This window comes from Protopterus annectens, chromosome 7.part0 (genome assembly GCF_019279795.1).
Source record: "Protopterus annectens isolate FY-2018-M chromosome 7.part0, PAN1.0, whole genome shotgun sequence".
NCBI lineage: Eukaryota > Metazoa > Chordata > Ceratodontiformes > Protopteridae > Protopterus > Protopterus annectens.
Genome location: NC_056739.1, coordinates 98,480,559 through 98,498,016, shown reverse-complemented (window position 1 = coordinate 98,498,016; position 17,458 = coordinate 98,480,559). Strand labels below are relative to the sequence as shown.

The window sequence follows — 17,458 nt, the reverse complement described above, 5'->3', positions numbered from 1 at the left end:
TACTACCATCCTCACATAGATGGCTTGGTGGACAGGTTCAACTCTACTCGTAAAACCATGCTAACAGCCTTTGCAGTCCAGTTTAGATGGAAGTGAAAGTGGGATAAACATTTACCCCATCACCTTTTTGCTTATAGGGAGGTGCCTCAAAAAATTTAACAGCTTTTTCAGCATCTGAGCTACTGTACGGTCACAGGGTGAGTGAGCTATGGTATTAATTCATAAAGAGTAGAAGGATGAATGTGATTCTTACAGGAAGTCTATGGAATATGTGCTGAATTTCAAGACTAAGCTGATAGAGCTCAGTGGGGATGGCACAACAGCAGATAACACAAGCACAACAGCAAAAAAAGGTTATTTATGACAGTTAACGAGCCAAGCCAAGAAAATACATTTGGATAAAATGTGCTGGCGTGTATTTCAACACATTAGAATAAGCTGCAGGTAGCATGGCCGGGACCTTTCACTGTTGTGAGAAAGGTTAGTTATATCACTTATGTGGTGGCGTTGCCAGGTAGAAATGCAAACACTACATGTCAATATGATGAAGCCCTATCATGAATGAGACATTCTAGTATTTAGTATACATAATGGGTTAGAAGAGGAATCTGAGGGGGAGCTGGTGTTCGATCTCAATGAGAGTTGAACTAAAATCTCACTGGATGAGGTAATTTTGGCACAACGGCTATGTCCTAGACAGGTACAAGAAATCCAAGCAATGCTACCCGAGTTTGAGGATATGTTCACTGTTACACTAGGGAGCACTCAGATTGTAGATGACCACATAGACACAGAAACACAAAGTCCAATCATACTGGGTCTACAGTGCACATGAGAAAGTCAAGCAAACCATGTGGGATGAACTGCCAAGAGTGTGAACTCTGGGAATAATCAAGGAATCCAATTGTCCTTAGGTCTCACTGTTGGTATTGTTCCCAAAGCAAGATGGGGGAAACTAAACAGCCATACAGAAGCAGATGTATTTCCCATACCCAAGGCAGTTAAAGCTTTAAAGCAGGTGGGTGAGGCTAAGTATCTCACCACTGTTGAACTAAAGGTTACTGGCAGGTACTGACACATACAGCAAAGGAAGAAATAAATATTTTTATCTTCTTTGGGTAGTATGAATTCACCAACCGACTTTTGGGAATGAAAAATGGCCCAGCAACTTTTTAGACACCCGGCAATCTTTTCATAGTGGACAGAAGCAATAGAATAGCCTCTTCCCCACATGTATGATATTGCTATTTTAGCTGGTCCTGTCAGAAACATGTGCAACATGTCAGAGAGGTGCTAAGCAGACTAAAAATTGTTAGACTGACTATCAAGGTAAACAAATCTGTGGTAGGAATGGTGGAATGGCAGAAGCAGCTTACCTTGGTTGGTCACTAGGTGGATAGTGGGAAAATTCAGCCATAACCTGCCTAAGTGGAAACTAGCCAAGCATGGCTTCCCCTGTTACCCAAAAGCAGGGAAGGGTATTCCTTGGGACAGCAAGGTACTACAGAAAGTTCAAGTCTCATTGCCAAAGCTAGTCTTTTCTTGGACCACACTCACAAGAACAGGTTTGATACACTCATCTAGACTGGTTTGTGAACAGGCATTCCAGAAATTTAGTCAGGTCTTCACTGTACTCCCTGGAATAGTGCGTCCAGAATATATCCAGGAGTTCATTGTACAGGTGGCTGTGTCAGACCATGGACTAAGGGCTACACTCTTGCAGATGTCTTCAAATGAAAACAAATACAGTAATATAACTTAGTCATAGACTTCAGCCAAGAATTATATGTAGCTGTGGAAAATGAATGCATGCAAATCGTGTGGGCTTTCCAAAACTCCAACCTTATCTGCATGGTACAAAATTCATAGCAGTGGTAGACTGTAATCCCTTAAACTGATTACATGGGGCTAGTTAGCTAGCATTATAGCCAGCTTCGGAGATGGAGTTTGGGACTGTAGTCCTATAACATGACCACCTGTGGTAGGCATGGTAGCAGTAATGTGATTGTAGATGGTCTTTTTAGGCAACATGCTGGATAGTGTGACTTTGGAATAAATTCTCTTACTACCAAATATAACTTCTTGGTGGTTTCTTAACAAAACTCACTTGAGCTTAGGAAGGAGGGAGAAATGTGAAAAGCTGGAATAAGCTGGGGAAAAACATCATCATCATATCATCATCCCCATTCTTCACTTTCCTACATGGGGTTAGGGTGTCATACTAACTGTTGCCACCAGTCTCGATGCAATGCCACTCTCCTGCCTTCCTTGACACTCATGCCTGACAGTCGCAGATCCTCTCACACAATCCATCCACCTCTTTGCTGGACACCCTCATTTCCTTTTTCTTGTCTGTCCTTCAGCAGATTGTCTTCTGCTTTTCTACATATGTGCCCCAACCACCATGCTCTGTTCTCTTTGATCTTTTCTGCAATTGGAGCTACTTTGGCTTCTGCTCTTACATCCTCATTTCTTCATCTGTCCCACAGTGTGCATCCTACCATCCTTCTCAGGCACTTCATTTCCATCATGTCTGGCTTTCTCATCTGCTCTGCCTTTACTGCCCAGGTTTCTGTATCATACCGTATTACTGGTCACACCACTGTTTTGAATACCTTACATTTCAGCTTCTTTGGCATTCTTCTTTCATACACTACACCTGACACTCTATGCTAGCTCGCTGAAGCCCCTCTGATTCTAGTTTTGACCTTTTCATTCAGACTTCCCTTCCTTTTAACTACCCCTCCCAGACACTTGAAGCTATTAACCTGTTCCACTAGCTTCCCTTCTATCTCAGTTCTCAGCTTCTTCTGATTTCCCAAGTTTGGTGTCATTACCACCATAGTATCTGTACTTAGTTTCATACCATGTACCTTCAGTTTTGTATTCTATTCCTGTATCCTTTGCTGAAGTTCTTGCTCAGAGTCTGCCTGTAATACCACATTGTCTGCATACAGCAGCTTTGTTGATCTGTCTCGTCTGACCTGTTTGCTAATGTAGTTCATGACCAGTATGAACAGCAATGAAATCATAGCTGAACTCTGGTACACACCCACTCACACTGGGAACCCCTCTGTGAGACCAAATACTGTTCATACTTGAGTCACTGGGTCCTTGTAAATAACCTGCACTAATTCTATCAATGTTTCCTGGATGTCAAACCACCGCAGTACTGCCCAAATTAGCTTTCTTAGGACTTTCTCATATGCTTTCTAGAAGTCTAGGAATGTCTAGTTGGACTCTTTCTTCATCTCTAGCTTCTTGTCAACTATCTGTCTCACTGCAAACATTGAGTCACTTGTGCTGCATCCTGATCTGAATCCAAACTGCTCCTCTCCCATCTTACTTTCTACTACTCTGCATATCAGTTTATCAGTCATCCTCTCCAGAACTTTCTTGTAATGTAACAGGAGTTTGATACCTTTGTTCTTGTATAATGGCATGAGTATGCTTATTCTCCAATATTCTGGGATATGCCTTTCTCTGCATTTTGCTATGAGTACCCCCAGGATCCATTTCTCCCCTATCTCATCCAGCATCGTTATCATGTCTGCTGTGACTTCATCTGAGCCTGCTGCTTTCCCTGACTTCATTTTACCTTAGTGCTGTTCTTACTTCTTCAAGTGTGGGCTCCTCTTCTTCTCTCATTGTAGGCTTTGTCTGGGGAAGTACAGTTTCTGTGGGGTTTTCTTTATTCAGAAGCTGATGGAAGTACTCCTTCCATCTGCCTTTGATGTCCTGTGGACTGGTGAGCAGGTTGTTGCCGTCATCCCTTATAAAGGGTGTCTGACTATCTTCTTTATTTTTCTATCTTTGTTTTGCAATCTGATATAATTTCTTTGTGCCATCTACTGAGCCACTTTCCAGAAGCTGTTTAAGTGCCTCTGATGCCCTGTTCTTTGCTACTTCAACTCCTTTATTAGTGCACTTTCTTTCTTTTTATGACTTCTTGAGCTTCTGCATTCCCCCACCAGCTTTCCTTATGTACCTTATCCCCACACCTGGCTCAGCTACGTATCTGTTTTGTAGTCCTCACACATACTGTTTTAAGACACTGCCATCCTTCTTCAACTCCACCTACTTCCTCCTCCTCTTGGAGTGTTACATCCTTGAGTAATTCCTTGAACTTGTATTTTCTCTCCAGTCAACTTCTAGGTCTTCAACCTGGTCTCTGTTGACCTTAGAGCCTTCTCTAACCATTGCTTGCAGCTGACCTTGGCAACCAGTGGTTTATGATGTGGGCCATCGGTTTCACTGGGGGTGACTTTCCAATCACTGATTCTACACCTGTGCTCTTTCCATACTAGGAGGGAGTCTACCAGAGTTGCACGTTGGCCACTCCTGTGATATTGTGTCTCTCTTTCTGAACCGTGTGTCGGCTACTATTAAGCAAATTGCTAGACAGACGTCTAGAATGGCCTCTCCTTTATTCCTTTTGCCTCACCCACATGAATCCAGGCAGTCTTCATATCCTGTTCTGTCTTTATCTAGTAGTTCCTACAACTGCTGTATGAATGCACTCTTTTCCTCACTACAACAACCCTGCTGTGGGGCATAGGCTGAGATTATGAATACTACCTTATCATTGCACCGAAGTCTGAGTGCCATGAGTCTGTCACTAATTCAAATGATATCCCTCACCTCCTCCTGAAACCTGTCTCTCACCACAATTCCAACACCATTTCTAACCTGCCCTCCTCCTGAGTAGTTGACTCTGGATCCCAAGCCAAGTAACTTTGCTGCATTGCCCTTCCATCTTGTCTCCTGGACACATAAGATGTCCAGCCTCCTCTGTACCATCATTTTCCAAGCTCCATCCTGTCAGTGAACCTAAATTGAGTGTAGTCTTCACATATGTTTTGAGGCGTTACCCCAAAAACATAAATATGCTTTCAAAAGATAAATTCAGGAGAAGTGAATTTACTAATGTTCTGCTGAATTTAGAAAAAAAATGCAAATAATACTTTAGATGATAAAAGTTAAACAATATATACTGTAATGACTGTTTTAGTAAATATGTGACATTTAAAAGAAGTGTACATGTGCTAATAAGCAGTACTATAATGAAACTAACTGTACCATGATCACACTGCAGTGCCTGAAGTTTAGTGCTCTTTCTAGATGATACTTGGATACAATGGATATCACCTTCAGATCCCCCCACCAAATATGTAATTGTAGAAACAAGAAAGCATGTTCTGAAATTCAGAACTGAAAAAGGCAAGACATTCTACCTAGGACTCATATCAAGAGAATGAAAGAGATGGCTATCTGGCAGTGTTGCTATACTGTCTCATTGGAAAATGCACATAGACAGAGCTACCTGTAAATATTTTACAGATTCTTTTCTATTCCTGAATGCTAGTGACAAACAGGGCATGACTTATCTTTACCTACAATTACTGAGGATATTCACTAGCTGAAAGTTTGCTGTGTGTTACATGTTCAGAATTATTATTGACCATGCAGTTTCATAGCTACTGCCATGGCAAAGGTATGCTGCACACTTAGTGTGTATATGCAGAGAGCTGGTCATAGTAGGCTCAGAGTGTACTCTGAGCAAAGTTAGAAAAAAAATCTGCTCACTTTTCCATGTCCTGGTATCAGTTGAAAATAACTAAAGTACAACCATTTATTTATTTATTTATTTTACAGTTTACCAGGATAGTCCATTGGGCCATGAAGTCCCAGGGAGAAACTCTACATGAACAACAATATAATACGAAGACAATGCATTTACATTTATGTAATACTATTGAAGAGCGATTGTATTACACAACATGACAAAAAATCCACGATTGCAGTGAAAATGCAGTCAAAAAAAAAAAGTAAAATTACAGACACACACAGACACAGACACACACAGACACACACAGACACAGACACACACAGACACACACAGACACAGACACACACACACACACACACGTCAATTTAAATAAGAAAAATCTATTGGTGCATATTCCTGTTAGATTTGTTACAATGTGAAATAACAAAGGGTTGACATTACAGTTTTACATGAAATCTTAAAAGTAGGATAGGTGGATAAGAGGTGTTAATTGTGGAATGTAAGAAGGGTGGGACAATAAGAAAACAAAAAGTAGAGCAAGAGTAGGAGCTAATGAGAAAAATGAAGATGGTCGTAGTCAAAGACGCTCAGTAGGATGAAGAGAAGAGAGAAGTAAAGGAGTGTGAGAAATGGGGAAAAAAGATGTGCATCATGTGAGATGAGAGCAGGAACATTCCCAAAGGGTTTTGAGATGGGAATGAAGCAGGGTCTTAAAGGTAGAGTGGCTGTCTGTAGTATGAATAAGAGGTGGCAGGGATTTCCAGAGGCGAGCTAGGGGAAAGGATAGTAGGTGTTTGCCTGGAGAATGAGCAGGCTTGTGCAGTTCAAGCAAATTCTGGTTATTAGATCTTAGAAGTCTGTAGGGTAGGTACATTTTTAAGGAATAGGCAAGGGAGGGGCAGATGGCAGGATTACAGATGAGTTTGAATGTAGGTGAGATGGTTGGGAAGTATGAGCCAATTTAGTTTGTGTAGGGCATTCCAGTGGTGGGAGGATGATTTATAGCCGGTAACAAATTTAGAAATTTTGGCAGTGGTGGGGGGATGATTTATAGCCTGTAGCAAACTTAGAAATGTTGTTATAACAGGAGGATAGCTTTGTTTTTATTGAAGATTGAAGGTTGGTAAGACGTGGGGCACCATATAGGAGAGAAGGAATGAGGAAGGTGTTAGAGAATACAAGTTTAGTAGTGGGAGTGATATAGCAGTTATGGCGGTAGAGCATGCCTAGTTTCTGGTGGGTTTTCTTTATATTGGTTAGTAGGTGGGTATCAGATTTTAACTGTTCATCAATAAAGACTCCTAGAAGCTTTAAATGGGAGGCTACCTCAAGAGATCAATCACAGTAAAAGGGCATTGTCAGTTTCACATGTCCTTATAGCAGTGCAAAAGGACATTTCATGTATCATGGTACCAGTACTAAACACATATGGACTGAAACATCCTTAGGGCTTTAAAAGTTTTTTTTGTGTCCTGGTACTAGTACAAAATATATTGAAAATGCAACAGCTTATGATCTTCACAACATCCTGGTTCCAGTGTTAAATGCAAACAAAATACAAGATGATGATTTTTGAGAATTTGTCTATTTAAGCTCTTCTTTCAAATCTATTAATCATGCTTTCAACAGTAAATACGTTTCTTCTTTCACATATTCTTGTATCAGACCTTTACAAATAACTAATTATACCTCTATCAGTTACAAGTTAAAAATAATACTTTACATTTCATTAGATGAGATAGACAACATGTACCTGTGTGTAGTGTCCACACATCTTGTCTTCATTGCAGTAGTTTGTGTCAAAGTCATAATTCTGCCGTTCATCATACCACTCCTGTACCGCCTTCTCTACGTCCAAGGAATTCATTGTTGTGGCATAAAGGTTTTCACCTTTGTCTTTGTTTTCTGCATCATGAGCCCAGAGACACTTAGCTGTGTAAGCCTTTGCAAAGCTCTCAAGCGAGGTGTCCCAAGTCTGAAATAAGAAAACAATGCATATTCGTTCCTTACACAAGAGATTACATAGCACATAATATGTTTAAAAAAGATAGTGGTAATATTTTATACATTTAAGCCATCTCTGTATAGTACTATAGAAAAGACACACAGAAATGACCCTTTTTAAGTGCAACCTGGATAACTGGATGGGAAATAGAAAATATACCCCTGGGATTCTACCTGTGTCCCTGCTGGGCAGGGGCATCGGGTGCTGACTTGTCTATACATGGGCTAAACTCTTGGCTAGGCTTATAAGGGCCTCAGGGCCAATAGCTTAGTAACTTCCTAGGATCTTATGAGCCTATGAAATGTGACCTAAAACTAAAACAGTGCCATTCTATTGACATTAACCTTTTGTGTGTGTATGTGTGTGTGTGTGAGGCTATAACACACACACACACATATAAATGCAATGTGGAAGAGTAAAGCAGCTGACATGCAGATCTTTTTCTAAAAACACTTTTTCAGAACTTAAATGACAGGCTGGTTTTGACAAAGAAGCAATTTCTGTGGTCTAAACAAAAGTAATGTACAGAGTACCTTGTAATGGCTTAGGTGCTGAATACAAACAAAATAAGTACAAAGTCGCTGCTTCTGGTCCACTTCCAGGTAACATGCTACCAAATCTTCCCTCTGGGAAGCAATCTTTGATAAAATGTCTCTTCAAAACAGTCGATGCTCTGGTCTCCAGTTCCCTCTTAACAACACATAATTCTCTGGTTCTTCTCTTTTGATTTGGGTTACACAGACCCTCTTTATTTATACACCATTCACTGACAACTGTGCTTAGTTGCTAGCAGCACCCTGATTTCCCCTTAAAGGTTTTGTACTATCAGAACACCTACCTCAGAGTAAATGTCCTTGAACCTTGGTTTCATTGTGATTGTCAGTTTTACAGTTGCTTGCTTAAAACAAGCATTAGAAACAAATGAAGTAGTAATCAACAGAAGTACTTTTATGCACTCGTGCACTCATGTTAGCTTGTAATCAACAGATGTACTGTTATGCACCCCTGCACTCATGTTAGCTTGTAATCAACAGAAGTACTGTTACTCACCCCTGCACTCATGTTAGCTTGTAATCAACAGAAGTACTGTTACTCACCCCTGCACTCATGTTAGCTTGTAATCAACAGAAGTACTGTTACGCACCCCTGCACTCATGTTAGCTTGTAATCAACAGAAGTACTGTTACGCACCCCTGCACTCATGTTAGCTTGTAATCAACAGAAGTACTGTTACGCACCCCTGCACTCATGTTAGCTTGTAATCAACAGAAGTACTGTTACGCACCCCTGCACTCATGTTAGTTTGTAATCAACAGAAGTACTGTTACGCACCCCTGCACTCATGTTAGCTTGTAATCAACGGAAGTACTGTTATGCACCCCTGCACTCATGCTCCCAAGTTATGCATCTCATCATGCTGACGTCAAGGAGTGTAACTCCTTTATTCCCACAGCCAAAAAGGTGGAGATTTTGCAGGCATGTGCATAGGAGTCCCAAAAATCTAAAAACTGTTTGTAATACATGAATTAATCTAATTGATCATCAGTATATACAGCAGTTGTAAGAGGTTTGTATTATGCAGTTATTTTATATTGGCAGGGGGGAGGGGAAGTACAGCCAAAAAACACATCACAAAGAGGTGGCAACAAAGCTTACAGGTGAGTTTCTGTTCTGCTATGTGCTGTACAAGATGGAATGGAAGCGTGTATGGACACACAGATGCAGACACTGTAGCAACTGCAAATGTGTATGTTATGGTAGTGAAGTTTCCACTGCAAAGAAATTCTTAAAATTCTACAAAATGCCAAGTTCTGTGTCTGCCCACTCATTTGTGTCAGCACTCTGCATATGTAGCATATTTCTTGTTGAAAGGCTTGGAAACCCTGGAAGCATCAACAATAACACTGGGTCTTTTACAAACATATTTTTCCTGTATTTACAGGGCAAGGAGATAGCTGCTGCACAGCACAGTGGTCAAATTGGGTGCTTGTTAATGCATAATGGCTGAAACAGACGTAAAACGTGTACTTCTGATTAGGCTGGTTGCACATCTTTAAAAAGATATCTGCTACACATATGCATTGCAGAAAATGCAAATACAGCAATAATCATCTATACACCACTTTATTGTTGAAAACTACCATGCTATGTTATAAAATGTGTGTGTGTGTGTGTGTGTGTATATATATATATAGAGTACTGCATTAACTGCTGATATGTAGAAGCATCAACACATCTGTGGTGGTGGTGCTGCGGTAGCGTTGTCGCCTCACAGTAAGATGTTGTCCTGTTTGATTCTCTGCTAGAGTGTCTTTTGTGTGGAGACATGCGTGAATGGGCGTACCTTCATTGAAGGTTGTGCATCAGGGCTGGCAACTTGGCACGTAAAAAAACCTACTGCCAATCATTAGCAGACCGGAATTCCGCTGTGGCGACCCCTAACCGGGAAAAGCCGAAAGAGACAACATGTAGAAGCATCAACATGTATTATATCAATTCCTGCATGCTGACTGCATATTTAAATCATTATAGCCTGATAATGTTTTTGGGCGTTTCTGAGTTGTATCCAAGTAAAACCTCTAGGCATCTAATATAGCCTGCCCATATTTGCTTTAATAATTTGAAAAACATGCTACATTCAAGCTACTGAAAGATTTCAGCTTAAAGCATACATGATGGGCAACACAACTGCACTGATATTTGACCTCTGTGTAGCTCTGCTTAAGATACATTGATTGTTATTCATAAACTATGTATTTATATTTTTCTAAACATTTTAATGTCCAAGTAATACAAACATAATGGCTTAGCCTCATGAAAGCTCAAAGATGGACAAACAAAATACTTATGACAGTGTGTGTGTGTGTGTACGCAAATGCGTGCAACTGGAGGGGTTACTGAGATACTGTAAGTTGTTTATAAGATATTACAAAATGAATACTTTGTGTTTATTCCATCCATCCACAACCCGTTTTCCCATTTTGCACATGAGGTCAGGGTGTCACTTCAACAGTGGCAATCATCTAGAACCAAGGTTCGCAACGCCAGGTGGCTAGCTCTTCTTCGGCTGTTCTTTCATACTACTGACTCGCATGGACACTCAGACCTATGGCCAATTTAAAGTATCCAGTCCACTTACGCGATGTCTTTGGAATGTGGGAAGAAACCAAAGGATCCTGAGGAAAAACACATGAACACAGGGAAGACATGCAGACTCTGCATAGTAGGCACTCCAGTTGAGAATTGAACAGGAGAACCTCTTACTGGGAGGTGACAATGCTATCTGCTGTGCCAGTGTGTTGTCCATTTACTGTATTTATTATGACTTAAAAATCCAGTTTAAGACCTAAAATTTAATGAACATTACCATTGTAAAGAGTTGTTTGTGCTGAACAGTTTAACATTTGCATTTTGTTAGTAACACTTACGGCTTTAAAGATATATTTGTTTGAAATGTGAAGATATATCTTGATTCTGTCAAAAAGCTCAGGATGCAATCATTGAGAGTTAATACTACAAACCTCCAGAGTTCCATTGGAGTGAATGAGTTAAATAAAGGAAAAACTAGTCAAAAGTGCACTGATTTGCAAATGAAAATAGTTTTCTTTTGTGATCAGTGAACCAAAAAAAAAAAAATTACCACTAACTTCAGACACATTTTGTTTGCATGGTGTTACTGTAAGGGGAATGGAATTTAGTAAAGCAGTGAGTAGGGTTGAGTTAGACCAGGTTAGGATTAGGGCTATCATACCTTATCCATTTGTGCTAACCCTCTAAACCTAACTATAATTATTATGAGGGGAACAGTTTTTAGTAAAGTAATGTGTAGGGTTGGGTTAGGGCAAGGTTAGGACTAGGGCTAGCATAACTTAGTCATGTGTGGCAACCTAACCCTACCCGTCCCTAATCCCAGCTCTGCACACACACACACACACACACACACACACACACACATAGCAGAAAATCTATCCCCTGGCTAACCCTTACTTAACTCATGAATGCTCACACATACACACTGTCATCCCTAATGTTGAAATTTTCAGTATATTCAACAGTTTCAACATTAAAATATATGCCCACTCATCAAAACCATATGCAGATTCCTCATGAAAAGACGCATTTACTGAGTTTGGAGTTGTTATAATTATGAAGGTGTTTACATCACAGACATAAGGTACAGGGTTTGATTCAACCCTTTAGAAGGTAAATTGACAAGGTTTACAATGGTCTACAAGGGCAGCTAGTCTAATACTTACCTATGAACCTATCATATACTGTACATATATGTTTGGTCCAAAATAATGTGCACTTTACAAATTCCAGAACACTTACGAAAAAGCAACAGCACAGGACATCTGGTATTTTTAAAACACCTTTATTAAATTATCACTTAAGATATAGGCATACATACATCAACAGAAAAGAAAACAAGCAATTTTTAACATTTTTCCATGTAAATACAATATACATCACATACATTTTCTTTGCTACTATCATCAGTCCAACATCACAAAAATGCTGAATTTCTGCCTACCCTTAAACCTCACTCCTTCTCCTGAACATTATTATGCAGGTATTGTTCCCACAATTTCCATTTATTTCTATGTAATGTGTTCCTTCCCCTTTTTAAAGATCCCTCTTCCAGTTATTTTATCCCTTTTATACAGCCGATGTAGACTTTGATTTCCCCTTTCTAGTAATCAGTTTTTTGGCAGCCAACAGAATTAAACTTTATTTATTATTATTATTTTACATTTGTTTACCAGGAAAGTCCGGCTGGACACATGTCCTTTTTCAGCGGAGGCCCAGGGAGAAAAGCTCCAGTTAGTGCATATACATACATACATGCATGCATGAATAACATCTGAATATGTAAGCAAGACATATCAAAGTACAACTGGCAGTAGATGCATTGCATAACTTAACTGTGAGTTATATACATCAGTAAAGAATGAAATAACACCAGAGTGTAGTACAGGGAGATATAGTGTATTATTTTCACAAGTGTTATATAATCTAATAGTACACTAGAGGAATTTCATGAAGGAATAAGAAGATATAGATAGTAAGAGAGTGAAGAGGTAGCAGTATACGTAGACTCACAGTGCGTGTTAGCAGGATTTAGGCAGTGGTGAATAAAATGGGTTATTAGAAGGTCGGTTAAGTTATGATGTTACAGTTATAGTTTCTGAGAGTTTAATTAGTCAGAAAAATGAGACAGTTGAGAATATGTAATAAGGTTTACTATGTCTAGGCAATTCAGATCCTGTATCCCAGCTCATAAGAATCATTTTCTTACTTACAGCCATTGGCTCACCCAATATTTTTGATAGAACACTCTTTAGAAATTTTTTTAAAATCTCTCAACTCATTACACTCCCAGAACATATGTTCCCAGTTATCTCTTTCTGCTCCATCTCACCTCTAACATTTGATATCTACCTGAGGATACATTCTTTGAAGTCAGTTTTAAGTATAAAAATGACAATGCAAACATTCCCAAGTAAAGATCCTGAACCTTCTGGACTGGTTGCATAGCTGGGACATACATATGTTTTCCCATTGTTTTCTTGTAAATTGTTTTCTTTTCCAGTCTCTCTTTACAATCTTTACTAAAATCCTCCGACTGATTCTTATAGTTATCATGCAGTATTTCATATGTCCTACTAATTATCCTTTGTTAATGACTGCTTAAGTTCTAGATTTAACTGAAAACTCTACCCAAACATCTTTCACTTAAAATTCCCCTACCCTTTTCTTTTTGCATGCACTCTGACATCAAGCCCTGATAAGGTAGGCAGTCTCTAGCCTGCAATCCACGTCTTCTTGGCCTCATCTCACTATTACCTTACCTGCTTGAACTATTTGCTCACAATATCTTGGCTCTTTGCCAGGTTTCTGCAGTATATTCCAGCCTCTTCTTGCCTATTTTCTGTACTCCTACTTGCAGTCACATCTCTACTGGCAAAATCTCCTTTCTCCATTCTCATACTGTCTTAGTTTTTAGAATATTCTCTTCTATTTTATGAATATAATATTCTGTATGGTTCTTATTATTCTCCTTAAGAATTTGCAACCAGATTCCCTCTCTCTCTTTCTTGAACTTCCCCCTTGATTCATCATCATCCTATTCACTTTGAATTGCAACCTTATGCTTGTGTTATGCATAGAACCATAACTGTGTAACTCTAAAATATCCCTTCATATCAGTTAAACCTAAACCACCTAGTTCTATCGGAAGGATCAACTTATCCCACTTAACTTTCTCTCCCAGATAAAGTCCTTCAATTATTTTATTAATTATACTCCATAACGTCTCCTAGAGGTGATAAAAATATGCCTGACCTGTATACAAGACTGAAGGGACTAAAAACATTTTCACTGCTTGTTTCTTACTATCTATATCCATAAATAAGAGTTGCCAGTTTCTTAATTTTTGTATTATATTTTGTTTACCGTCTTTCCCCACATCCTTAGCTGCCATAACAGAAGCATACTCCTAAATACTTCATCTTATCATGTCCCCGTAAATATGGGTATTGCTGAACAAACTTCTGTGTAGCTGCATAATTTATGCCCACAGCCTTTGTTTTACCTTCATTTTATATCCTGAAAAGACTTGATACTGTCTTAAAAATGTTCCACAACACTGTGATGCCCTTTTCTGGATTTTTCAGGAAAATAATATTATCATCTGCAAATAAAACCAACTTTTTTTAAATACATACATGCTTATATACATACAAATATTTTAAGCGTGGGTAATTAGGCCCTTCTAGCCTGCCAATATACCAAAACATGTTCCCATAATAAGTATTCAGGCTGTTCTTAAAAGTATCTAAACTAGTGTTTGCGTTAATGCAATTTTGTAGTCTGCTCCATGTGTCAGCTGCTCTCTCAGAGAACCAATTAGCACGCTTCTCATTCCTATAGAATCTTTTATATAGGTTGTCTTGCCTGACTATTCTCTACTACTTTTTGATAACCCCAAACATTCCCAGAAGTAGTTGTCTCTAAATGCCCTATATGCCTGAATAAGATCTCTTAAATATCCATATGGTACACTGTACAAGTTTAGATATTTCAGTCTTTCATAATAACTTAAATGTCCACATGGATGCCCTAGATATATTTCCAATGTACTCTTTCCAGTTTACTCATGTTTGTTTTCTTAGAAGGTTTTCATGTTGTTATTTCTTACTCAAGTTTGGGTCTAATGTAATTAACAAACAGTGACTTCATTCTGATTTCCTAATCTTTATAAATCTTTTTATACAACCTGTATAGTTATCATCAAGTGGCTGATATAATTAGAAAAACTCAAAGGTGGATCTACTCTTATACCCAGGTCCCTGAATGAATCTACATTTTCAATCACTGTGTGCTGTATTAAATATTCACCTTTTAATTTATGTTTCCAAATCTAATAAGCTTAGTTTTTGATGTATTTATCAGCATATTATTCTCCTGTGCCCAAATGGTCAATTTAGTTAAGTTCTTTTGCAGATGTGCACTATCTGTAACACACGCGCATAATCAGTTTACCCAATTTCAAGTCATCTGCATGCAGACTGTAGGACACCTCAGATGAAAAATAGGTCTGAAAGATACAATCTAAACAAGTATGGGCCTAGGACAGAACCCAGTGGGACACCCTGACTATAACCAAAATTTTGCCTGTCCATGCAGCTATCCATCTTATCAAGAGTGCAACCTAGTTGTTCTAATTTATTGATCAGTGTTTTGTGTATGACCCTGCCAAATGCTGAAGTTAAATATATATAAATTAGATCACAGCACAATTTTTCATTCATAGCTGTTATTGTATAGTTATAGAACATCATGTTACAGGTGGTAAAATATCTATTTTCAACATATGCATGCTGATATATGGCTTCAAGTCCCAACCTTTCCAATTCTGACAATAATCTATCCAATATTACCTTAGCCATTAATTATCCACATGAAAGTAGGCTTAAGGGTCTATAAGTCTCTGGGGTTATCCTACTCCCCTTTCCCTTAAAGACAGGTTTAATAAGATCATGTCTTCAATACTGAGGAATCTCCCCATATTTATATGACCTAGTAAATAATACATATAATGGTACTGTAAGTTCTTGCTCAAGTGTTCTCAGGTCATTATTACTAATTCCATCTCCTCCCTGTACTTTGTTTGGATCCAGTTTGCATAGTTCTTTTTCAATATAATCTAATTTTATTTCAGTATCTGAGGTTACCTGGATGTCACTAGGACAACGTATCACACCCCCCCCCCCCCTTTGTGGAGAAACTGTTTTGCATATGATTTTGTAAATATATCTAAAATCTGTTGTGTCTGAGAATAAATTTTAGAATTTACACACAGTTTATCAATTTGTATGTCTTTACTCTTTCCAAAGCTTATGTATCTATAAAATGGTTCCCTATTATGCTCAATACCTTTATATACATTTTCTTTACTTTATTTCTTGATCTTGTTTCACACTATGCTTAATTTGTTTGTCCAGCTTGTTTATTTCAATTTTTAAAGTTGAAATTTGACCTCTTCGCCATTTCTTATATTTTTGTCTCTCACCTTAACCAGTTATCTTGTTGTTATGGGAATATATCCCCTTGATGTTCTATGCCTAGATCTTGACATTAAACATTTTTTTTTATTTTTTGCAATCAAACAATTTCTCTTAGCTCTTCACATTCCTTCTGCAGTTTTTCCACTGAAGGCATCACTTCCATTAGTTTTACATAGTGACTGTTTTGCTTCCATAGAATCTGTTATTAATCTTCTGTGTATTGCTTTTTACTTCAGCTTAGCAAAATTATTTAGCAACAAATTAACCTTTATAACCCCATGGTCACTGCACATTAATGGTGGCAAAACTTGATATGAAGTAACAGTAATTTCTTTAGGAATACAAACAAACAGGGAGGTTGGGAGGGTGGCTCAATGACTAAGCTGTTTGCCTTACAAACACAAGGTGCAGGGTTTGAGTCTCACAAGGGATAATTGGCTAGGCTTAAAATGGCTCGTAAGGGCAGTTAGCTTAGTACTAAACTATGAACCTATGAACTATGAACCTAAATGTCTAATATGTTCCATTCTCCTGTAGGTTTTTAACAGTCTGAAGCAATGGTCATACCTGAACATACATTGCGAGTAATTTCCTTACTATTATGGTTTAATCAATATTATTCCAGTCTGTTTCTGGTAAATTTAAGTCTCCAGCCACTATTGCCTGTCTGAATCTGAATAGTCCCGGAGGGGAGACGGTCTTGAAAAGCCTGTGATGCTAGGAGGACTGCTCTCATTTCTAGGACATCCATATGCATGTTGGCCTCTTCTGGGGAACAAGTGCCTTGGACTGTCTTTCCCAAGAAATCTCCCCCACCAAAATTGGGATGCGTCTGTGGTCACTATGGCTTTGGGCTGAGGAAGTATGAATGGTCGTCCTGAAAAATTTGATCAGATCAACTCCACCACCTCAGATATCGTTTGCATGCCTGGGTTACTGGGTGGACAAGGGATGGTACAGCATAGACCACTCATATGGTATCTCGCCAATGCTACCAGAATTATAGCAGCAGACATCAAATCTAATGCCTGCAGAATCAATTGAAGTAACAGTGATGAGTTTTGAATTACCTTCCTGACTCCAAGTTTTGTAGTTTATATATTGGCAGGAGAAGGGAGGCTGTCATTGATACAATGTTGAACAAGGCTCCTATGAATTCTAGGACTTGAGATGGTTCTAGATGAGATTTGTTGAGATTGATAGTAATGCCTAGGTGAGAGCAAAATTGGTATACACAGTCTCTTGCTTTGATTAGTAGATACCTGGTCAGGACAGTAATGAGCCAGTCATCCAGGTAAGGAAACACTCAGAATC

At 38.8% G+C, this 17,458-nt stretch overlaps 1 protein-coding gene across 5 annotated transcripts in view; it reads right to left on the bottom strand.

The window, feature by feature from the left end:
* The window catches only part of LOC122806256 (peptidase inhibitor 16-like), a 639,946-nt gene that overhangs the window by 540,301 nt on the left and 82,187 nt on the right, over positions 1-17,458 (bottom strand). For all 5 annotated transcript variants that reach the window (XM_044076525.1, XM_044076526.1, XM_044076523.1 and 2 more), the window contains exon 2: positions 7,323-7,544. In XM_044076525.1, the coding sequence (XP_043932460.1) occupies positions 7,323-7,544 (222 nt within the window). The remainder of the gene's footprint in view (positions 1-7,322; positions 7,545-17,458) is intronic.